Source organism: Lactuca saligna, chromosome 2 (assembly GCF_052625555.1).
Source record: "Lactuca saligna cultivar CGN05327 chromosome 2, ASM5262555v1, whole genome shotgun sequence".
NCBI lineage: Eukaryota > Viridiplantae > Streptophyta > Magnoliopsida > Asterales > Asteraceae > Lactuca > Lactuca saligna.
In genome coordinates this window covers 156,006,722-156,032,812 of record NC_136418.1, presented here as the reverse complement: position 1 = coordinate 156,032,812, position 26,091 = coordinate 156,006,722, and the positions used below count along the sequence as shown (strand labels likewise).

At 33.4% G+C, this 26,091-nt stretch overlaps 1 protein-coding gene and 1 pseudogene across 1 annotated transcript; both read left to right on the top strand.

Annotated features, from left to right (window-relative positions):
• Positions 1-7,441: 7,441 nt before the first annotated feature.
• On the top strand, positions 7,442-8,119 carry LOC145030281 (protein FAR1-RELATED SEQUENCE 5-like). Its single transcript, XM_078978673.1, has one exon. It carries the CDS (start codon positions 7,442-7,444, stop codon positions 8,117-8,119), a length of 678 nt encoding a protein of 225 aa, XP_078834799.1.
• Positions 8,120-11,809: 3,690 nt separating this feature from the next.
• On the top strand, positions 11,810-12,846 carry LOC145029252 (prohibitin-3, mitochondrial pseudogene; annotated as a pseudogene).
• The last annotated feature ends 13,245 nt before the right edge of the window (positions 12,847-26,091 follow it).

The following is a 26,091-nucleotide window of genomic DNA, read 5'->3' as shown; positions in this document are numbered from 1 at the left end:
CATCAAAAATTTGATTTTTCATAATCTTCTTTCTGTTAAAAGCTTGATCGTTTTGAAAGTGCAACAAATACCAAAGGGTGATGTAAACAATAGTGTCAATAGCTACTATTTTTTCCGTTGAAAAGGGGGAGATATCGATAGCTTCAAACAACGAACTAATGAAATCAACATTCAAATGGTAGAATCAAGGTTCTAAATAACGTAAGACGTGACTTGGCGACAATGTCAAGCCTCAAACTTTTCCGAGCCTTAGCGAGTCACATCGTTTGTAAGGCGTGACTTAAGGCGATAATTTTGTATATAATTCATATTTTTATATGTATTTTCAATTATTATTTATTTTTATACATATATATGAGTCAAGATGGCGTTTTGGTAAAACTTTGCAGCACATACAAGCATTGGATACATGGCGCGCCATGACAAACTTTCTATAACCTTGGGTAGAATTCAATCCATTTAAAAATTGCATTCCACGTTCTTGCTGTAAATTCACGCCTGAAAAAAAAAAGTGATCAAGTTGCTTCGCTACTAGAGAACAAACTGGACAGGGAAGAAAAGGAATATTGATTATGTAACATCCCGATATCAGGTATTTTTATTATTTCTTGTATCTTTGTCAAAAGTGGCACATTTAGTCCCTTGAAGAAAAGGCTTGCACTTTTAATCGTACGTTGGGCATACTTAAGAGTACGCACAACGTACTCATGAAGCTTAGGAACGCGAATGATCAACTGGTACATTGGGCGTATGTCTGGTACGTCGGGCGTACTAGCTCAGACTTCAAACCCTAATTTTAAGGGTTGCTCCCTATTTAAAGAACATGATGTCCTCATTTAATCATCCTTATCAGTCACCAAGCCCTCCTTAAACCCTACGTCCAAGTTGAGTTGCTTGTGTGAGTTTTGCAAGCTTTTTTAGTGTTATTGATGCTTTTAATGAAAGAGGGATACTGGAGAGGAAGTAGTGGTTGATAGAAAGCTTGTAGATCCAGAAACTTTTCCTCTTTGTGAATTATTTTCAGATATAAAGACTATACCTTGGACAACTTTTCATTAGATCTTCATGGTTGAAGTACTTTTATGAACTTTTATCCCCTAGATTGGACCTTTATGAGTTTGGAGCACTACAGGGAATTTTAGTTGTCCTTCCATGCATTTTAGGACCTATATATTTATAAAAATGGTTGCTTGATCATTCCTTTTGGCTCATGCATGAGTAAAGTAGATTAGAGTGTGTTAGAAGTTAAAGATTGTTGCATTGGGTCCTTCCTAGCCATGCAAATGCTTAAAGCCAACGAATTTATGGGTTTAGACATCTTAGAATAGCCAGATTTGTGGTTGGGTTAGTTGTCTTAAGAGATTAACACACAAAGCTGCTGAAAGTAGAGGCAAACAGAGTACGTTGGGCATACTCCTAGCTATATGGTCAGTTCCATCCCTGATGGGTTTTGATTTCGTTGTACGCCCCACATAAAGATGAGTACGCCCAGCGTACGCACTGGGCAGTTGACTTCATTGAATTTTTTTACCTTTGGTCAAGATTTAGGGTTTTGGACCATGAGAAGTGCAAAATAGTCTTTTTTATCCCTTAGTGGATTTAGTTGAAGGATTTGGACTTGCGATCAAGGATGTGGTTAAAGAGAAGAAAAATTATACCACTAAAGGTATAATTTCCCAAAATCTACCAGAAAATGTTATCTTGTAGGTTGCTAACCACAAGAGTGCTAAAGAAGTTTGGGAATCAGTCAAGGTTCAGTATATAGGAGTCGAACGGCTGCAAAAGGCAAGGTTACAAACCTTAAGAAACAAATTATAGATGCTAAAGATGAAGGACAGTTAGTCAATCAATGACTTTTCGGGAAAAATAAGTGGTATTGTTGCCTAATTCAATAGTCTTGGCCCAACTTTGGAAGAGGAGGTGATTGTAAGGAAGTTTCTCAGTTCGTTTCCAAAGAAGTACTTGCCAATTGTAGCTCCCATCGAACAATATTCTGATCTTGCAACAATGTCATTTGAAAAAGCAGTTGGAAGGGTTAATGCTTATGAAGAAAGGATTGAAAGTCATGAAGAAAAAAAGGAAGAGCAAGATCAACTCATGCTGGAAAATGAAAATAGGTATAGTGAATGTAGTGGACATAGTAGAGGACGTGGAAGAAAACTTTGAAAGAGGTGGAAGTGTTAAAGGAAGAGGAAGAGGTCGAGGTGACAAAATTGGATTTTAATGCTGTTATTGTGAAGAGTTTTGCATTTTAGTTATGGATGCACAAAGTATAATGACAAAGAAGCAACCTTGATCCACGAGGATGAACCGACATTGCTTTGATAAAGAAACGAGTCAAGATTAAGGCGTGAATGTAGGTTTTAATCTTGACATTGATTTAAGTTTATTTTAGCATTTGTTTTGTTTAATGTGTTAAATAATTAGGTGGAATGGGACATGTTAGGAACTAGTCTTTGGGCTATTTAGAATGTTAGATGTGGTGATTAAAATTAGGAAACATAGGCTTAGTTTATGTTTAGAGTCATTAGGTTTTGTAGCCTATAAAAGCCTTATGTTTTTTTTTTTGAATAAAGTGGCAGCAATATAGAGCCACAAAATCTCTTTTTCCTCCCTCTATTTCTTATTCCTAAAAATCACGTATAATGTGTTATTTTTATTGTCTGTTACTGCCTATGTCATCAAGAGCATGCTATAACGGTGCTATAGCGTTTTGCGGTGGTACTGAACCGCTATTTTGAAATAGCATTTACGAATAGCGTTGTCACTATTATTAGTGCTATTAACCGATATTTACTGCAAAGCTCATCAGTGCTATAGAAAAGCTAAACCCGTTTTTACAATTTTGTACACATTTAGCTACTTTTACAAAGAAAAAACCGATTAGGCTATTTCAATATTAAATATGTATTTTTTTTAATTCGTCCACTACACTTTTTGTTTTAATAAATCCAAATAACAAATCTAATTAATTAAAAACTATAAAGCAACGAATGATAACTTTTCTTTTTCGTTTCTTTCTATATTTAGAAATGACGAACGACTTGAACTGTGATAACACTTTGACGCTTTTTAATTTCCATATTACTAATATATTAGAATATTATATATGGTTTATGTGTTGATTTTATATGATATTAACTCTCTTTTTTTTCTCTCTTTCTCTCTCTCTCTCTCTCTCTCTCTCTATATATATATATATATATATATATATATATATATATATATATATCATACATACTTATAAAGCTAACATTTTTTTTCTTGAACCTCATTTATTTGAAACTCCCAAGACTATATAGAAGCATTTTTGCTTAAACCACATTCATTTGAAACTCTCATCTTGTAACTAATACATCTCAAAAGTCTTCTTAATAATGATTTAACACTCAAAGGTTTTATAACTTATATTATATTTAATAAGCACTTAATGAAATGTTTACTATAAAAAGATCAATCTTTTGGTTAGAGATGCATACAAGTCACATACAAACTTTATAAAGAAAACAAGCTTAGAGGTTTTTGAGTTGGTTTGAGGTCTTATGACTACTTCTCGAGATATATTATTATGTATAGCTTTTAATTTGTAAGTTTGTTATATACTAATTATTTTTATGTTTTCTTGGTTTTGGATTCTTTTAATACAATTGTTGTATGTTGTGCTTTAATCGTCATACATACTTATAAAGCTAGCATATTTTCTTGAACCTCATGCATTTGAAACTCCCAAGACTATATATAAGCATTTTTGCTCAAACCACATTCATTTGAAACCCTCATCTTTTAACTAATACATCTCAAAAGTCTTCTTAATAATGATTTAACACTTAAAGGTTTTATAACTTATATTATATTTAATAAGCACTTAATGAAACGTCTGCTATAAAAAGATCAATCTTTTGGTTAGAGATGCATACAAGTCACATACAAACTTTGTAAAGAAAACAAGCGTATAGGTTTTTGAGTTGGTTTGAGGTTTTATGACTACTTTTCAAGATATATTATTATGTATAACTTTTATTTGTAAGTTTGTTATATACTAATTATTTTTTATGTTTTTCTTGGTTTTGGATTCTTTTAATACAATTGTTGTATGTTGTGCTTTAATCATATATATATATATATATATATATATATATATATATATATATATATATATATATATATATATATTAGATCATATAAAGGTTATGGATTATATGTTATATATTATGATGTGGATAATATTTAATTAGATATGTTAAAGTTTTTAATTTGTAAGTTTATTATATACTATTTTTTTATATTTTTATTGGTTTAAGTATTCATTTTAAAACAATCATTGTATGTTGTGGTTGAAACTTTCATGTAAATTAGATTATATTCATTCTATCGATAATATGTTATGAAAAATGATATAGATAATATTTAATTAAATATTGTGTATATGTTTCTATGTTTGTGTTTCTTCAAAGCAATAATTAACTAAAAATCATGGATATGCATTTAGGATATTTATAAATTTTCAATAATGTTTTGCATTCTCTTATTATATATGTAGTTATATTAGTATATTTTTCTTACAAAAAGTCATCATTTGGTTGAAGATATTGTGATTCAAAAGTTTTCATATAGTTGAACCATTCACGATCCAAACATCAATGTTTTTCTTGTAATGTGGTTTTTTTTTCAACCAAAACAAATGAAACTTTTCTATTCATTCTTTAAATACAGATACTCGTTTGATCTTTATATGTTATTTGTATGTATTACTCAATCTTGAATGTGACTTTCCAAACATCAATGTTTTGCTTGGAATATCTTTATTATTCTTCTTTTTCAAGAAAAACATTTTGATTGCAAGTTAGTGAAGAATTATCATCAAGTTTTAATGGTTGAATGACATTACATGAAAAAAGAAGATTCAGAAAACTGATATAGATTTTTTTGTTTGAGCACAGTAGACGAATGTTTGTTTTTTCTTTTGATTTAAATGTATATTTATGTAAGATTTTTATTTATATATTCAACCACCCGATGTTCTAATTTATTTGATTGTAATCTTTTCTATTTTGATTATGTTTATTTTCTATTATTTTTTATTGGGCTATTCTACATAACATACCTACAAGAAAATGTTTAAAAGATAACATACTTTTTAACATTTGATTTGTAATTGTGATTGACTTATCATTATATGTTCTTCAAATGAAAGTAATTTATTCATATTAATACGACAAGAATTACATATGTTACAAAAATATATATTATATGTGATTTGTTTAACATATATGTGCACCTATGTATGTTATAAATTTATAATTATCTTCATGTTTAATAATTGAAGGGATTAAAATGATGCATCAAAACAAATTATTAAGATGAATATAATAATAATAATAATAATAATAATAATAATAATAATAATAATAAATACCAAGTAGTGCATTCATTTGAAACTCACACTACAACTCAATAGTTTCTAATTTATTTATATTTATTAGTTACAACTCAAGAGTTTTTAACTTATGATTATTAATCAGTAATCACTAATAACATTTTATTTTTCTTTCTTTTATAAGGTTGTAAAGTTTTGCTCATTAAAAACATTAATGTATTTGAAGAAATTTGTTATTTAAATATGAAGAATTAATATAAATGTTATAATAGATGTTTTAGTGTTTTTATGTTATTAAAAATTGTAGTGTTTATTTTTTATATTTTTTATTATTCGTTGTATATATATCTTTTTTAATACAAATGTTATAATAGATGTTTTTGTATTTTTATGTTACTAAAAGTTGTAGTTCATATTTTTGTTCATACATTTGTTACCCGTTATATATAGATTATCATACGTTTGATATATAATTTACACAATTTTAAATGGTTTATAAAATTATCAAATAATGTTTATATCACAGTGACTTAAATATTAAAACTATAATGTGTAATAAAACTAATATGTTAACTATATGTTTGCTTTACTATTAAGATTTTTTTTCAAATTAGAAATATTAAATAATAATTTGTTAAAAATTATTATTTTAACTGTATAATTGTATTCACGCGCAACGCTCGAAGATTCGGCTAGTATATATATATATATATATATATATATATATATATATATATATATATATATATATATATATATATATATATATATATATATGGAAAAGTGAATATACCCTTAAGGGTATATAAGTTTAGCTACCCTATGTACAAAACTACGTAGTTTCAATTATTAGATTGATTTTCTGAAAGAAAAAAAAAATACAATTACCATAAACAAAGGGCTACGTTCCTAATTTGACTCAACTATGATAACATCAAATCACGTCCTCCTTGATCGCTTGCAGATCGGCTGCTTATCACAAAACAAAAATTCAGAGTAATTGAATTCAAAGAAATAAATAACGATTAACATTCAAAAGAAAAAACGACATCAAATCGTGTTCTCCTTGATCGCTTGATGATCGGCAGCTTATCACCCACAAAAATTCAGAGAAAAAATTAACGATTTAACATTCAAGGGAGAAAATGATTTCATAGAATTCGATTTCAAAAACTACAAAAAAATTCTGCAATTTCAAAATTCGCCAATAACGATTTCATTCAAATTGGAATTCAATTAAGGGAGTATTAAAAATCACAACTCATAACGAATTGGGTTTGATCAGAACTTCAAAAAGTACAAATCGCAGCGATCCTGTTTTATCTTTCCAAAGCACTTCCAAGTAGGTCATTGATCTTGTGTTATGGCCTATGTTATGTGTATCTGACTAGTAAATATCAGTAATATGAACTAACTGTGAAGTTTCAAAGTTTAGATTTCTTAATATCAATTGGAATCGGTTGTAATTTATTTTAGTGAATGATTTTTTTTAAGAATTGTTTGAACTTGGCTGCCACTATGTGATTTAAACGAAAGTATGATGCTATAAAAAACTACAAATCCTCTGTGTTCTTTATTACCTTATGAATATTTATTTGTTCGTGGCTTTTAAAAGTGACATTGTTGTTTTTAGACATTGCCATTGGCTGTTATTGTGTTTTTTTATGTATAATGTTTCCATTATCTCAATATAAATCAATTTTGTGTCAATATTTTATTTGTAAATGTGCATGGTTGTCTATTGCAGGCCATAATGAGTGAAGCCGAAGCAAGTAATCAAGCTATAGAACCATATATAACTGAAGATATTGACACAAATGATTACGTGGAAGCAACATCTGAACGTGAAACAATAAACAGTATTGGTGATGAAGATGATTTTAATGATGTTAATGATGAAAGGATATTGGGAAAGGTTTTTGATACACCCTATGATGCCTATACATTTTATAAAGATTATTCATTTTTGCATGGATTTGGTATACGTAGAAATGACATAATTAAAAATCCTAAAACAAATGAGCCTTTTTGGAATATGTATGCAACAAAGAAGGTTTCAAATAGATGGATAAAAATGGTTCAAGTGAAAATGAGAAAAAACGTTGTAGAGATGTTAGAACCGGATGTCAAGCAAAGCTTCGAATAACAAGACAGGAGGATGGGAAATGGTTGGTAGACTCGTTTAATGACACACACAATCACAACTTGACCATGACACCTACGAAGGTTATGAAACATCGATCTCATAGCAATTTCCACCGTTCAATAGAAGGTAAATCTCTTATGGTGCAATTTGGTCAAGCAGGGTTGAAACCCTCTCAGATTAAAAAGGCTTTTAATACAATGAAAACCGCAAATATAGCTGATGTAACTTCAAAGCAATGTGTTGATGTCTTATCTGAGCATCGAAAACAACATAGAAGAAAGGAGTTCTATGGACCTATAAAACATTTTCAAGATAAAACATTAGTTGACAGTGACCAGTTTTTTGTCGTGGATTTGTCTGATGATGGGTATCCTAGAAATATCTTTTGGGCTAATGGTAGATCAAGAGATGCCTATACAAAATCTAGAGATGTTGTGTTTGATGTCACTTATATGACTAACAAATTCAAGACTGGGGTGAATCATCATGGACAGTCTATACTTTTTGGTGGAGCATTGCTTGAAAACGAAAAGGAAGAGACATTTGAATGGTTATTTGAACATTTCCTCAAATGTATGTTTGGCAAGTATCCGTAGAAAATTATTACTGATCAAGACAAAGCAATGGGAAATGCAATAAAAAAGGTGTTTCCAAAGACTTGACATCGTTTTTGTTCATGGCATATCATGAAACATGAAACTGAGCACCTTCGATCGTATGTTTCCCGTTACAGTGATTTTCAAGAAACGCACAAACAATGGGTAAATAGTAACACCATTGAACAATTTGAAGCAACATGGGAGGTTATGCGTACTAAGTATGAACTGGAAAGCAATTGTTGGATTAGTGACATGTATAACCAACGTATACATTGGGCTAAACCATTCTTGAACAATACTAGTGATTTTCAAGAAACGCACAAACAATGGGTAAATAGTGACACCATTGAACAATTTGAAGCAACATGGGAGGTTATGCGTACTAAGTATGAACTGGAAAGCAACTGTTGGATTAGTGACATGTATAACCAACGTATACATTGGGCTAAACCCTTCTTGAATGATACTTTCTTTGCTGGTATGACAACAACCGGACGAAGTGAGAGCATTAATTCATTTTTTGATGGATTAGTTAATTCGAGGACCATGTTGAATGAATTTGTTGTACAATATGACAAAGCAGTTGAGTCTCGAAGGGCCGTCGAAGAAGATGAAGACTTCAAGACTATGAACTCGAGGCCAGTTCTTTCTTCAGTGCATCTAATCGCAGCAAAAGCATGTCAATGTTATACCAGAAAGATGTTTGATACTTTCAAAAAAGAATGGACCGAAGCTATTACCAATTTGACTCATGAGACTATAAGAAAAACTACAAAGGAAATCACATACCGAGTTGGGCAATTAGATGTTGATAAAAAATATTGACGCATTGTTACCTTTTGTTCTTTGGATCATGTCAGCGTCACATGTTCCTGTGCTAAGTATGAGACAAATGGGATTTTACGTAAACATAACCTATATGTGATGAAGAAGAAGCATGTTAAAGAACTCCCGAGTCACTATATTTTACCACGATGGACCCTTAATGTTAGGTACAAACTAGGTAGTGCTAGTATCGGACTCGGAGAAATGAATAATGAAAATGGAGTTAGTCCCTACACACTATGGTGTGTCTGTTCAAATTTTACCAAACTAATTGAACAAGCTAGAGACTCCCCTTTAGAGATACAAAAAGTCAATACGCTATTGATAAGTCTTTTAGATGATCAAACAAATCGAAAGAAATATATGTCTTTGGAGAATGCATCTCAAGGTTCTTGTATGGGAGTTTCACAAATAGATATGATGCCATAATTATCTGTCTGCGATCCTGTTGGTCCAACTACCACAAAAGGGCATCCTAAACTTGCAAGTAGAATCAAGTCTTCTTTAGAAGCCCCCAAAAAACGAACATGCTCTTATTGTCAAGGATTAGGTGTTATGCTACTAGTTGTTCAAAAAGAAAGGTAATTATAATAATAATTTAATATTCATGATTGAGAACTCTAATAATCATATTAACAATTTTTTATATTTTTCATGTATCAAGCGGATGAATCGTTGCAAGAAACATAATGATGAGATGTGTTGTTTCTATGAGCAAAAGAAAAACTAGATGCTTCATGACATTTTTTTTGGTTAACTTCACATTTTTCATGTTTTAGACACAAACGGTGTATGGATAATTTAGAAGTTTTTGATGCTTTTGTAACAATTTTAATATTTTAGAATGAAATTTGTTGATTGTTTATGATGGTATTTTATGAAAAAAAAAAAACAAAATTATGAAGGTATTTTGTAAAAAAAACGAAATTATGAGGGTATTTTGTGATAAAACATAAGTACGATAGTATTTTATGAAAAAAAAAAATTATGAAGGTATTTTGTGAAAAAACGAAATTATGAGGGTATTTTGTGAAAAAAACTGAAGTACGATGGTATTTTATGAAAAAAAAAACAAAATTATTAGGGTATTTTGTGAGAAAAACAAAAGTACGATGGTATTTTATGAAAAAAAAAAACAAAATTATGAGGATATTTTGTGAAAAAAAAACGAAATTATTAGGGTATTTTGTGAAAAAAAAAAACGAAGTTATGAGGGTATTCTGTGAAAAAAAAAAACAGAAGTATGATCGTATTTTATGAATAAAAAAAAACAAAATTATGAGGGTATTTTGTGAAAACCCGAAATTATGAGGGTATTTTGTGAAAAAAAAACAGTAGATGGTATTTTATGAAAAAAAAAAAAAACAAAATTATGAGGGTATTTTGTGAAAAAAATAGAAGTATGATGGTATTTTATGAAAAAAAAAACAAAATTATGAGGGTATTTTGTGAAAAAAAAAACAGAAGTATGATGGTATTTTATGAAAAAAAACAAAATTATGAGGGTATTTTGTGATAAAACGAAATTATGAGGCTATTTTGTAATAAAAAAACGGAAGTACAATGGTATTTTGAGAAAAAAAACAAAAATCTGATAGGATTTTGAGAAAAACAGGAAATGTGATGGTATTTTGTGAAAAAAAATGAAACTTTTCTGCAATTTTGGGTTAATAATGAAAGTAAGTTGTCATTTGGGTTCAAAACGAAACTTATCTGCAATTAAAGGTTAAGAAAGAAAGTATGCTATCATTTTGGTTAGTGTTGTGTTATCTACACATAAGTTTGATGTTTTTTAACATCGTTGGACGATTTTGCCCATATCCCAAATATGGTAATCCTCAAGACCTCAGAGTGAATTATCTTAACTGAAAGGTGGTAAAACTAAATACGAATATTCTACAAACTTAACACAATATTTTCACAGTTTTAGCAAAAAAAAAAAAAAAAAAAAAAGGTTCAATTGAGCTATTACAAGTTTCTTGAGAATTCAAAACATTATAGACCTTGAAGTCAAAACATAGGGCATGTTTCTTTTTCTTCTCTAAGATAAAGTGTTTTATGCATAAAATCTTTTGTTTTTGACTGAATACAAGTAATAACGTTTTACCCTTTGATTAAATGGTCATTTAATCGAGTAAACTATAAACTATACAGGGTGTTTCCTTATTGAACTAATAAACTATCTAAAATATGAATAAATGACCATTTTACCCTTTGGTCAATCCGGTTAGCTATACACATGAGTTTCTTTTTGACTTCAAAAAAAAAAAAAAAAAAAAAAAAAAAAAAAAAAAAAAACTCAACTTAATACGGAAAGTAAAGGAAACGAGGCTTTCCCATTTAATAGTTATCTTGGTTTTAATTCCTTGTGCTCAATAAACCAGTTTCCTAGGTGGTATATGGGATGCTCTAATCTGATATACATCATGGTGAACATGGACTCCAAAAGCCTGAAAAAAAAATTCTTGAAAATTAATGGATGGAAAATGAAGAAGGTTGAAAAGGGTTTATTTAACTCACAACAGATGCATTAAAGGTACAAGCCCCATTTATATGAAGCTTTAATTATTCTTTTTGGCAAGTTCTCCAACCTGGCTTATGTAGTCTATAGAACTATGCCACCATAGGTGCATCATTGAGTAGTCTCTATTCTGGGCATTTTGTCATACACCTGTAACCTAAACGACGTCGCTATTGAGATTTCGTCCGCAGTAAAATATAAATTAAAGGGCCAAATTCCGAACATTATCTAGTTTTCTTGATAAAACGGCCTCTTCGCCTTTTGCCTCCATGGTCTTGGACTTATACAAATGAAATGGGCCACTATGAAATGTACTTTATTTAACCCATATATACAAATAAGAAGCGCCCACAGCAACCCAAGCACACAACTAAAACCCTCTCCCCTCGTCATCGTTACTACGTTAGTTGTTCTCTTTTGCTCAGTCAAGATGGGGAGCAATCAAGCTGCAGTCTCCTTCCTCACTAATATAGTACGTGCGGCCTTTGGCCTCGGCACTGCCGTCACGGTTGTGAATTCATCCCTATATACCGTCGACGGAGGCCAACGTGCCGTACTTTTCGATCGTTTCCGTGGAGTCATTGACGACACCGCCGGTGAAGGCACTCATTTCCTCATTCCATGGCTCCAGACACCCTACATATTTGATATTCGTACGAGGCCCCACACTTTCTCTTCGATCTCTGGTACCAAGGATCTACAGATGGTTAACCTAACTCTTCGGGTGCTATCTCGCCCCGACGTAAACCGGTTGCCCGCTATTTTTAAGACATTAGGTCTTGAATACGACGAGAAGGTTCTTCCGTCGATCGGAAACGAAGTTTTGAAGGCTGTTGTTGCTCAATTTAACGCCGATCAGCTTCTCACCGAACGTCCGCGCGTTTCGGCTTTGGTTCGTGATACTTTAATCCGCAGAGCTAAGGATTTTAACATCGTGCTTGATGACGTTGCGATTACTCACTTATCGTATGGCGCCGAGTTCTCCAAGGCCGTGGAGCAGAAGCAAGTGGCGCAGCAAGAGGCTGAAAGATCAAAGTTTGTTGTCGCTAAGGCGGAGCAGGAGCGGAGGGCTGCCATTATCAGGGCGGAAGGAGAAAGTGAATCCGCCAAGCTGATTTCTGATGCGACAGCTGCTGCTGGTATGGGATTGATCGAGCTTAGGAGAATCGAGGCATCCAGGGAGATTTCTTCAACATTGGCCAGGAGCAACAGTATCATGTACCTTCCAAACAGTGGCAGCCAAATGCTTCTAGGGCTTAATCCTTCTCGTTGAATAAGTAAGTTATTATACCATTAGTTTTGTTTAATTTGCTTCTAAGATTTGCTACAATCACTATTATCAGACTACTTTTAGAGCTTGTAGGTGCATCCAATTGAAGTTTTTCTTTTGAGCTCTTTTTTCATAAGAAGTTCGAATAAAAATCTCTACGTAAATTAATGACCCATGCAGCTCCTGCAAATCCGAGCTTTACTGTTAGTATGAATATATTTTCACTGTTATTGTTAGTTATATTAATTATATGACATATGCTCTCGTAATTTCCGAGTTGGCTGGGGATGTTTTCACGATTTTGTTGGTATAACATTTTTGATCTATTGTTATAGATAGCTCAGTGCTCATGTAGTTCCTGATTCTTTGGTTGAAATTATGTTGAATGTTCATGGCTTTTGTATATTGTGTGCTGTATGCTGCTCAAAGGACTTGTTTTGTGTCAAGGCTTTAACTAGCTGAAAAGATAACTGTTAGCTGAAAAACTGGCTGATAACTGAAAAGCTAGCAGTTAAATACAAAGTTATCTGATAGCTGAAAAACTAACTGATAAAAAATAACGTTTGGTAAAACTAGCTGAAAAGTTACCTGAAATATATAAAATTACATAAAAGGACATGTGAGAGTATGTGTTTCTATAATTAATCAAGAGATGTATTTTGAAATTTTTAATAAAGCTCCTAAAAAACTAGTCTAAGTAGCTTTTCAAAAAGCTAGCTTATAAGCTACTTTTTGGCTTACCAAACACGACAACATAAAAAAGCTCGAAAAATAAATTAGCTTATCAGCTAGCTGTGACGCGCCAAACACAACCTTAATGAGTTTTTTGCCTACATAGATCAACCTATCACTTGCTGCACACTTTAGATCTAGTCCATGCGTGTGATATATTTTATGAGGTAAAATGTCTTTATATATATATATATATATATATATATATATATATATATATATATATATATATATATATATATATATATATATATATATATATAAAAGAAGGAAATTTTTGGTATGAAGGTAACAAGTTTTTTTTTCTACATATTTTTTTCGCGAACAAACAAAATGAATCATTAGATGATTCATTTGTAAGATGATTCACAAGAAAAATATGTAGAAAAAAAACTAGTGATTCATTTTTTTTGTTCGTCAAAAAAATATGTAGAAAAAAAAACCTCTTACCTTTCTACCAAAAAATATTTCTTACCGGATATGTATATATATATATATATATATATATATATATATATATATATATATATATATATATATATATATATATAGACACACACAAAATAAGATTAGACCAAAAGTCTTTTTCCATGTCTTCGGTCTTCATAAAAAACTGATTATTTATTAAAGTCTTCAGCCACATAAATGGCAGAGTTGGTGGCGGCATCATTGGCGCTAATAATTGTGGAAAAAGAAGTATCACATTAGGGTTAAAACTTAAAAAACATCTTATGAAATCAAAAACTACTTTTTTTTTGTCTTATGGAAAAAAGAAGACAAAAAAACCATTTTATGTTCCTTGTCTTTTGATGAATGAATTTTTTTTTTTTTTTCTCAAATGTGTCCACAAACATAAGAGGTTAATAAGCAACTTTAAAAAAAAAAAAAAAAAAAAAAAAAAAAAAAAAAAAAAACTCATGAGTGTTAGAAAGTTTTAACCTAGATCTTTAGTTATCTAATTTTCTGATAAATATGAGTTAAGTGAATGAACCATTGTGATGGTTCATGAAAAGTTGTATTGGTTATACCTAACCGCATGTATATATATTAGTCATATGTATTAATATATGGTTGTTGTACGTATTGATCATATCAATAAAAAAATCAATTTGGCGTGTATCTTATCTTCCATTTAAATTTTTATCTTTATACCTAACAAAGTGTTATCAGAAAACGATAATTCTAAATAAAGATATCTTGTTTCTTTTCTTAAAGATGGCTACGAACAATAGTCTTTATCAAACTCAATTACCACGATTGAGTGGTAAAAATTATCATTACTAGAGTATTGATCTGTAACGCCCCATTTCTGGTATGTAATTTAAATAAAGTACTTTTCATTTCTTAAGATGGACTCGACGAGTCAGTAGCCCAACTCGTCGAGTAGAGACGGGAATTTCACGAGTCTTTAGTAGGCGATTCGACGAGTCTGTATCCCGGACTCAACGAGTCTGTTAGTCTGGACGAAACCCTAAATCCCAGGGTTTTCACCCTATTTAAACATCATTATAGCCTCCCACCCCAGCCTCCAGCACCTTTAGAGCATTTCTCTGTAAAACCCTAGTCCCCATTGTTGAGCTTGAGTGTTTTGTGATAGCTTGGGAGTTGTAGAAGAGAAGGAAGGAAAGAGAATCAATAGAAGATGAAGGAGATCCAAGAACTAGCTTCCATTTGCTTCATATTATGGTATTAAAGTTATTACCTTGCTTATTCTTCCATTAAACCCTCTTTTATGCTTGTTTATGTCTCTTTTGGAGCCTTTTATGATTCAAACTTGAGATTTGAACTCTCCTTAGGATGCAGACCATAGATCTAGATGTTATTGAGCTCTAGAAACTCAATATAGCTACCTTTATGCAAATATAGCCTTGTTCCAAACCCTAAGTGCTTAGTGTTGGATATTTTGGTGTTTTAGCCCCATTCACGTGTGCATGCACGTAAAGTTGGAAACTTTACGTTCAAAACCAGCCCTAGAAGCCCAAATCTATTAATTGGATGCACTGAGACCAACTAGAAGCGAATGTATAATAGTGGCATGCAGGAGACTCGGCAAGTCCACACCGCGACTCAGCGAGTCCAGGGCAATCTTCTTACCTCAAGAACAGACTCGACGAGTTGTTCATACAACTCGGCGAGTCACAGCCTGGACATGTTCATATGATGAAGGAGAACTCGACGAGTTGTTCATACAACTCGGCGAGTCGGATGAAGCTAGATTCGACGGAAGAAGAACTCGTCGAGTTATTGCCAAACTCGACGAGTTGAAGCGAGTAGAGGATTAGAAAAGGTGTTAAGGACTCGGCGAGTTGGCGGCCCAACTCGGTGAATCCGCTCAACTGAAAGTTGACTTTGACCAGGGGTAAAATATTCATTTTACCCTGAGGTTAGCTATCAGTATTTGATTTTAGTGTTTATGGGATTTGTAGCCGGGGAGTTCCGGAGTAGCAGTCAGACAGTTTCAGATTTAGAATCTCAGCAGCCAGCGCTATGAGGTAAGTTTCCTTCCTGTGGTAACGGGTCTACGGCCACAATGTCGACCCGTTTAGTTAGCAGTAGTTTCGGACTTTGGTCCGATGCAGTAGTATGTGTGCTTGATGTCTTCGTGATTCATGCATGTTTTGTTAGACAGTATGTGATTATGCTATATGTTCATGATATGTTATATCCAGTTTATCTCGGACTTTGGTCTGATGTCGGGTGGGGGACAAAGCAGTGGGCGAGGCCCATGTCGGGTGAGGCCCGAAGCAGTGGGCGGGGCCCAAGTTGTTCCGGACTTCGGTCTGATGACGGGCGGGGCCCAATGCAGTGGGTGGGCCCCAAGTTATTTCGGACTTCAGTCTGATGTCGGGCGGGGCCCGATGCAGTGGGTGGGGCCCAATATGCATTATCTGTATTATTGTATGGTATGTGGTAGTTTTGGGGAGCTCACTAAGTTTTGTGCTTACAGTTTTTGGTTTCAGGTACTTCCGTTAGTAAGGGGAAGAGCTCGGGTTGATGGCATAGCACACACCACAACTTCAGTTTATCCTGGAAGTTTTCCTTTATTTGGACGTTTTGGTATGTTTTGACATCAGTTGATTTAATACGTTCACTTTTACATTTGAAACATGTGATTGTGGTTTTACTATATGATGCTTAATTTCTTGGTTTTAGTAATGTTTAAAACAAAAATTTTGGGTTGTATTTTTGGGATGTTTCATGATCATATCAATAAAAAAAATCAATTTGGTGTGTATTTTATCTTCCATTTCAAATCATTATCTTTATCCCCAACAATAAGCCTTTTATTTTGTGAAATTTACCATTGAATAACTAAAATAAAGCAAATGATGCAATCGTTGATGTAGCTACTCTTATTCATTGCGATTACTTATGAATTTAATCTTTTTGGCCTATTACAAATTAGAATGTAATATAAAGTAATTCATTGTGATGCACATTTCCGGTTTTCAAACAAGGTTGGAACTGTTGGGTTTTATTAGTATCAATATACTTTTAATGGTAGCGGAAACAATCAAAGATTTACCTAAGTGTACATGTATCATAAGATCTAGGTTTTACTAATTAAAGTAATGAACTTTAAAAATACAAAATAAGAATATTAACATCTTGGTTTTTTTTTCTTGAGATCTTGTGAATGTCAGTATTTGCAATGCTCAAATATTGCTCCAAATTAGTTTTCAAATTGTCAATCTAGATCGTGGAAATAGATGGGGAAACCAAGCAAAAGCCAAATAGGGGTAGTGTTGGAAACTCACGTGGTCGAGGTATAGACAGAGGTCGGTCTGGTGGTTGTGGAGGTCGTGGTAGAGGGGGTTCATATCATCAAACGGAGGGGAATCACCAAGCATCTGGTAGTCAAGACAATAATGGAATCCAATGTTATAATTGCCAAGAATTCGGACATTATGCAGCTGAGTGTAAGAATCCCATAAGAGAAAGAAATCAAGAAAACAATTTGATACAAGACCACCATGACAATGAACTCGCTTTACTTTTGTCAACCTTCGAACATGGTGAAGTGTTTCTCAATGAAGAAAATGTTACCCCACAGTTAATATCACAAGGTTACACCTTCAACTAGTCAAGTATGTGGTATCTTGACATATGGGATAGCAATCACATGTCTGGAGATAAGTGCAAGTTTAGGAATTTAAATGAGTCAATTCAAGGATATGTGAGGTTTGGAAATGAAGCAAAAGTTTGTATAGAAGGAAAGGGCTCAATTATATTTTAGTGCAAGGATGGGGGTCAACGCAAGCTTGATGAGGTATATTACATCCCAGACTTATGCAGTAATATAATAAACCTGGGAAAGTTAGCAGAGGGTGGAGATGAAATAAGAATTAAGGATCCATTTATGTGGATCCATGATGTCACGGGGAGACTATTGATGAAGGTTAGAAGGTCCTCAAACCAATTCTATAAATAGAGTTGGAAGAAGTCGAATAATTATGTTTGGTAGCAAAACATAATGATTCATCGTGGTTGTAGCACATGAGAATGGGTCATGTTAACTTCAACTCAATGAAGTATATGCAGGAGAAGAAGCTAATAGAAGGAATGCCAAAGATGCTATTCCATCACAACCCTGTGAAGGGTGCCTAGTGGGAAAGCAAGTAAGAAAAGCGTTCCCTTCACACTCTAACTATCTAGCAAAAAAGAGACTGGAACTAGTTCATGGTGATCTTTGTGGCCTTGTTTCACCTCCTACACCTTTAGGGAACTGCTACTTCATGCTACTTGTTGATGACTATAGCAGAGTGATGTGGGTTTATTTGTTGAAAACAAAACAATGAAGCACTTCAAGTTTTCAAGAACTTTAGGAGTAAAGTAGAGACGAAAACAGGGGAGAAAGTAAAAGTATTTAGAACAAATCGTGGAGGTGAGTTCCTATCAAATGAATTCACCCAATACTGCAGTGAAACAGGATTGGAGAGACATTACACAACACCATTCTTCCCACAACAAAATGGTGTGGTGGAGAGACGAAATCGAATAGTGCTGGAAATGGTTAAATGTAATTTCAAGACCATGAAGATGTCAGATGTTCTGTGGGGGGAAGTTGTAACTCATTCAATGTATGTTCTAAATAGGGCACATACAAAATCCTTGAAAGATACAACTCCCTGTGAGATGTGGACCGAAAGAAAGCTGAATGTTAAACACCTTAGGGTGTTTGGTTGTATCGCTCATATGAGAATCACAAAGAATCATCTGAAGAAGCTAGATGAAAGAAGTATTCGACTGGTTCATCTAGGAATTGAAAAGGGAACAAAGGCATATAGGTTGCTGGACTCGGATACAGGAAAGATAAATGTGAGTAGGAATGTAATCTTCGATGAACAGCAAGGTTAGATGTGGGAGAACAGCTCGAAGGTTAAAGTGACACTAGGGATAAGTTTACTGTCAAAGGTTTTGACCTTGATGAGGTTTATGTTGAAGAACACGAGTGCGATCCGGATACCCCACAACAAGAAGTTGGGTCGCCTCCAAGTAACAATGCGTAGGTTGAAGACTCTCAGCCCATTAGTTCCGAAGTCAAATCACAGTTAAGCCCACATAACTCGCCTATTGACACACCGGGTACGCCTAATTCACCTGGTAATCCAAATGCCCCAATTTTAATCACATCTCTCAACATCGCCTCAAGCTCCACATGCAGTGGTGCCCCGAAGCGCTACCGGTTGCTCACCGAGTTGTAGGAGAAAACAGAAGAAATCTAAATACCCACAGAAGAACTCATGATGGTACGCAATGATGAAGAACCAACATCATATGTCAAAGCCAACAAGAAAAAAGAATGGATAAAAAACACCTGGATTGTGGTCGACCTACCTAAAAATCGCAAAGCCATCGGATTAAAGTGGGTGTACAAGCTGAAGCGAGACCCAACTGGGAAAATCATAAAGTACAAGGCAAGAATTATGGCAAAGAAGTATGTTCAAAAGCACGAAATTGACTATGATGAAGTTTTTGCTCCAATGGCCATAATTGAAACGGTACGCCTCATTCTAGCTTTAGCAGGAACTAATGGATGGTGGGTGCACCATCTTGATGTGAAATCGGCGTTTCTTAAAGGCGAGTTAGATGAAGAGGTGTACGTCTCACAACTAGAAGGTTACCAGAAAGAAGGTGAGACAAACAAGGTGTACAAATTGACCAAGGATTTATATGGCTTAAAGCAGGCCCCGAGGGCCTACAATGCGTTCCTAGATCGATACCTAGAAAAATTGGGTTTTGTGCGTTGTGATCATGAATATTCAGTGTACACCAAGAAAAACAATGGTGACATACTGATCATTGGTGTGTATGTAGACGACTTACTTATAGCTGGTAGCTACTAAAAGCAGGTTCAAGATTTCAAAAGTGATATGAACACCAAGTTTAAGATGAGTGATCTTGGTCTCCTATCATATTACTTAGGCATTGAAGTAGGTCAACGGGAAGGTGTAATTACACTAAAACAAGAAGCCTATGCTAAGAACTTACTCATCAAGACCCGTATGTTAGACTGTAACCCCACCAAGAGCCCAATGGAACACAAGTTGAAACTTCGTAGATATGAAGAAGGAGATTTGGTGAATCCCACAAAGTATAGAAGTATTATTGGAGGACTTAGGTATCTGACTCATACCGTCCAAAATAATGTTTGTAGTTGGAGTGGTAAGCTGCTACATGGAAAAGCCAACTACAAAACATCTTCAGGCTGTTAAGGGAATACTCAGGTATGTGAAAGGCACCCTTAACTATGGTATGAAGTACTTAAAAGGAAGAAAAGAAGTCATGATTGTTGGATACACTAATAGTGATCTAAGGAATGATGTGAATGATAGAAAAAGCACTGGTGGAATGACATTTTATGTGAATGGGAATTTGATTACATGGGCTTCACAAAAACAGAGATGTGTTGCATTATCCTCCTGTGAAGCATAATTTATGGCAGCTACTCTAGTAGTTTGCCAAGGAATGTGGATTAGAAGGCTTCTCAGGGAAATAACAGGGAAAACTGTGCCACCTGTAATTATGTTGGTTGATAACCGTTCATCACTTGACCTCATGAAGAACCCACTCTTTCATGAAAGAGCAAGCACATAGACATAAGATTCCATTTTATTCTTAAATGCATAGAGAATGGGAGATAACATTGAGTCATGTAAGCAGTAAAGAGCAAAAAGCAGAAATAGTCACCAAGACACCGAGAAGAGTCAAACATGAAGATATGCAGTCTTATTGGAGTCAAGAAGGTTTAAGTCTCTGAAATAAGGGGGAAAATATTGAGAAATAATTCAGAGGCTGTTGCACATGTTTTTATTTTAACGTGGAATAAATCGAACTAGTATTTGAAAGTCCTGATCATTAGCTTAATGGAGTTACTTCCTATTTTATGCAAGTTTTTGTTAAAATAGTCTAGCCATGTATGTGACTTTGTGTGTCACTTTCTCTGTTCTCAAATTCAATAACAAATTCCTTTAAAACTTTGGCATACTCTATTCCCTGTCCTTCTTCTTTGTGTGAATATTACCATTTTGCAGTTTGTGAAAAACTAACATCACGTCATTTGGCAAGTTAGTGAGTCTATCTTCGATTCTTGCCCTCTTATTCTCCATCGATATCTCTCCTTCATATGATATTTTTCTTTTGGTCGCCATGTTTGTAGGTTTGGAGGTGCTTGAAAAATGAAAGAGGCGATGGCTAGTCTTTATAAGGATCATGAGGATATGGAAAAATGAAAGAGGCAATGCCTAGTCTTTATAAGAACTTGCCATGTTTATATTCATGTTAAGTAGCATTTTATGAATGTTTTAAATAAATTACAAGAGTACGACACCTTTATTTTAATTAAAATTGAGATTTTAGTAATAAAGTACATTTACAAATTAAAATTCTCTGTTAGATGTACAATCATATATATATATATATATATATATATATATATATATATATATATATATATATATATATATATATATATATATATATATATATATATATATATATATATAAAAGAGTGAATTTTAAACATGAATTTAGCGATATATGTGACATGAAAATAGCTCTGTTCAATTATAACTGATAATCTTGTTGGTTTTACTTTCTTTTCATAAAATTCAAGATTGATTTTACACCTCTTTAAAAAGCCCGAAGAAGACTTAACTTGATTAGGCCCAAACCATTAATGAGCCGCTAATAAAATAAGTAGGTTGTTATATTGAAAATGATATGCTATAATTATTGAATTACTTAAAAATATATATTTTATATTAAAAAAATGTTAAATAAACAGTCAGGTTTTCCGTAGAGAAATCGGTTTTCAAACACAGGTTTTAGCAAATAAATTTCACTACCGAATCTGTTTCATATCTCAAACCGGTTCAAATCTTAATCTAATTTTTGCCCACCTCTCGACCGAACTAATTAGATAGAAGATAGATTTTTCAACTATTTATATTTATAACTTTTTAATAACAACTGTAAAAATCTTGTAAAGAAAGTTATAAAAGTTTATAAAAAAAATTATTGTAAAAAATGTTTAAAAAACTAGTAAAAGTTATAAAAAAAAGGTTTATTTGTCATATGTGCACAAAAAAGGAAAATGATTAAATCCTCCTTAATAAATGAATGTATTTTTTTGCCACATGTGCTCTTCTTTTTCATTTGGACACATGATATTTTCTAGAATTTTTAAATTTTCTATTTTCCACTTGTCATTTTATTGTAATTTTCATTTTATTAAATTAAAATTCAACATTTAATATGTAAGGAAATATATATGTAAGGTATTTATTAGAAAAGATTTATATATGTAATGTATCAATGTATTAAAGTCTCACTAATTTTAATAATTTTGTAACGCCCCGATTCTCAAGTATGGATTTAAATAAAGAATTTCCTTAGTTTTAAATCCTACTCCACGAGTTAAGGTTGCCCTACTCGTCAAGTAGCAGTGAGGTGGGATCGCGAATTTAGTGACCTACTCGCCGAGTCCACAATAGGACTCGACGAGTAGGAGCTGGCAGATGAAACCCTAAAATTCGGGGCATTTCACCCTATTTAAAGGATCATTGGCCATCCCCTGGCCTCCCCTTCACTGCCTCTTGTCCCTCTAAAGCCCTAATCGTGTGTGAGCTCATCTTATGCATTCTTAAGCTTGAAGGAGGATTTTCTTGGAGAGAAAAGAGCTTGGAGGTCAAGCATTAAGAAGCAAGGAGCTTGAAGGACCTAAGATCTATTGTAGTTAGCATCTTCTGGAAGATATAAATCGTTACCCTAACCTCATTCATTCCTTTGGGCAACTTCTAGGGTTTTCATAGTATGTTTGGAAGCTACTTTTCATTTCAATCTCAGATCTGAAGTTGTAACTTCAGAACTGAGCTCCTTTAGGCTTCTTAGTACATAAAGTTTCAAGCTTGTGCAAGAATGAGACTCTCCCAAGGTGTAAAACTCCATTGGAAGCTTAGAGTGGTCATTTAGAGCCTTTAGAACCTTGCATGTGCGTAAAGTTTACAACTTTACGTGATAAACATGCCTTAGAAGCTCGGATTTGTAATCTAGAGCTTTGTCATGGCTTAAAAAGCGTCTGCATGGTTAGAGGTCTGCGAGGACTCGACGAGTTGGATGAACAACTCGGTGAGCCCGATGAATTTGGCCGCGAACTCGACAAGTTGATGAACAACTCGACGAGTCCGTTGAAGTTTGCCTTGAACTCGACGAGTCATTAGAAAACTTGGCGAGTCGACTAAGGTTCCCCCGGTTCTTGGAGACGTATGAGCTCGACGAGTTAAATGAGAACTCGACGAGCCAGTCAAGGGTTTCACGACTGCTCGAGTCCAGGAAGGACTCGACGAGTCGGTGAACTGCACTCGACGATTCGAGTCAACATGGGCTGTTGACTTTAACTGTGGGTATTGACTTTGACCAGGAGTTGACCAGATGACTTCCGAGGGTATTCTGATAAATTGGAAACTTATGAAGAAAAGGTTTTATGGTATTTATAGGTAGTGAAGTTCGTGTTGGTGATCCGGAATTTGAAGCTTATTGGTTTCTGACGTCAGTTGCGAGGTGAGTTATCCACACTATACTAAGGGTCTATGGCACTAAGGTCGACCCAATTAATGTGTTACCTTGAACTGTGATAGATATTGAGTATGATTTAGTGTCGCATGCTAGTGGTTATGCTTGTTAGGTAGGTCTGTAGGACTATCTGTGGTGTTATGTGATTATTGCATGCTCGATTCTTATGATTTATGTGTTGGTTATATGGTATGGGTTGAGGTTGTACTGCTTTGTGCGGTAGCCAACAAACCCTAGGATCATTCCAGTTACGGGCTAATGGAGACTCGTACTGTGGGCTCGAGAGCATTTTAGTTACGGGCTAAGGGAGATTCGTACTGTGGGCTCGTGGGTATTACAGTCTGTAGGGCTGTGGACCCGTTATGTACTGTTCTGTTCAGTTGTGATGATATGTTATCGTGACATGGTTATGTGGACTGTATGTTTATCGGTATTTTGGGGGTAACTCACTAAGCTTTCGGGCTTACAGTTTCAGTTTATTGTTTCAGGTACATCAGGGGATCGATGCAAGACCAAGGCGTGATCGTACAACTCCTCCTATTGTGTTTATTTTTATGGGAAAAACTCTGATAATCAATATTTTGAAAACAAAGTTGTAATGTTTTGATGTACTTGACAAGTCTTAAAAAGTTTAAATTGGTTTGGAATTTTGGATGTTACAAATTAAAATTTTTTCTCATTTTTCTTATAAATTCAAACTTCTCAAATTGTTAAAATTTCACATATATATATATATATATATATATATATATATATATATATATATATATATATATATATATATATATATATATATATATATATATAGGGGTGAGCAAAAACCGAACCGACTAAAGAAAAACCGACAAAACCGCAATAAACCGCAACCGAAAAACCGAAACCGATTCAAAAACCAATGGTGCGGATTTAATTTTTGCAAAAACCGAAGGTCAACGGTGCGGTGCGGTTTCTATCCTAAAAACCGGTCCATCAAAACCGAACCGCACCGCAAGCGTGTATAGTAATAAATAAATCAATGTATATTATATACATTCTATTTAAAATAGTTATAAACGATAATATATTTATTATATGTTTATTTTGTGTTTGTATAAAACTATATGGGGTGCAAAAGAAATGTTCTATTGTTAGTCAAACGTACTAATCGATTACATGTAATAAGCTTGTAACAAATTGTTGAATCAATGAAGGCATACGTTTGTTTAAGGATTATTTGAACAATGTTGAAAGGATACAAAATTTATATGTTGAAGAATTCATACCTAAAGAAGAAATTACACTCGGGATCCAAAAGTAGATGGTAGTGAAATTGAGGAGGACATCACCCAAAAATGTTTGGAATAAATAAACTCTGGTGGGAAGCTGCCAACTACTTTGCAAACTAAAAATAAAGTATTTTCAATTTATGTGTTTATGTTATTGTATTTTTTTTCTTTACCGTTTTATTTTTTATTTAAAATCAATTATAACAAAAGTATAACTTTGATCATAATTAACTTAGATTTAAAAAAAACGGATATGCAAATATCCCGTTAAAAAATATGTTTGTACCGTTATTCGAATTCGCACATAATAGATCCGGTTTTCCCTATTCTAAACCCGAATAATTAAAGAACAATTTTTTCAGTATAAAAAAAAAAAAAAAAAAAGAACAAACAAAATTTTTAATTTCCAGGTTTGATATGATATTTGTGCGCATTTGATGTAGACGTTCACAAAAAAACTCTCTCGGGTCGGACACGAAAAAAAAAAAAAAAAAAACAAGATTGAACCGGTCTAAAATGAGATTGGACCGAAAAAAGACTAATTCTGAAAAAAACCAACACCAAACCGACCCAAAACCGTCCGGGACTGTTTCGAGACCGATCCAACAAAGTTTATAAATATATCATTTTTATTTTTATGTTAATTACAAAAATTTTAATCACACATTATCTAACTACTTTCATTTATTTTTATTTTATTAAACTTAAATGTATCATTTTTAATAAATCTTAATATATTATTTTGGTGTTATTGTTAATCACATATGTGGAAAACTTTAAAAACGAAACAAAAAAAAAAAAAGCACGGAAAAACTGTGAGACCGAACAAGAAAGATCAAGTTCAGCGGAAGAAAAACCGATCCGTAACTTGCCTTTTACGACACCTTCACAGGGAAAAAAAACGGACCGTTTTAAAGACAAACCTGAGAGCCCGATATAAAAATCTCTAATTTGATGGATGCACATTTTAGGTTTTTAGCCATGGCAGTGTCGGCCCAAAAGGCCCAAAACCTCGTCCAAAGGACCGTTTAAAAAATTGAAGTTGACCTTGGCCGGCAATAATCACTTTAAAGTGCACCCGCAGCGCACGTTAGAACGGAGGAGGCTTATTTGAAATTCTCCCGTCCGGCACAAACAAACGTGACAACCTTATGTAACAACCCGGTCCCACCACAAACATTTCAAAATTCAAAAGCACCCAAAAACGAGGGAGAAATATGTAACATTTTTTATTTATCAAGGACCTGGTTTGAAAAAATATATAACTAAATCTTCTTAAGCA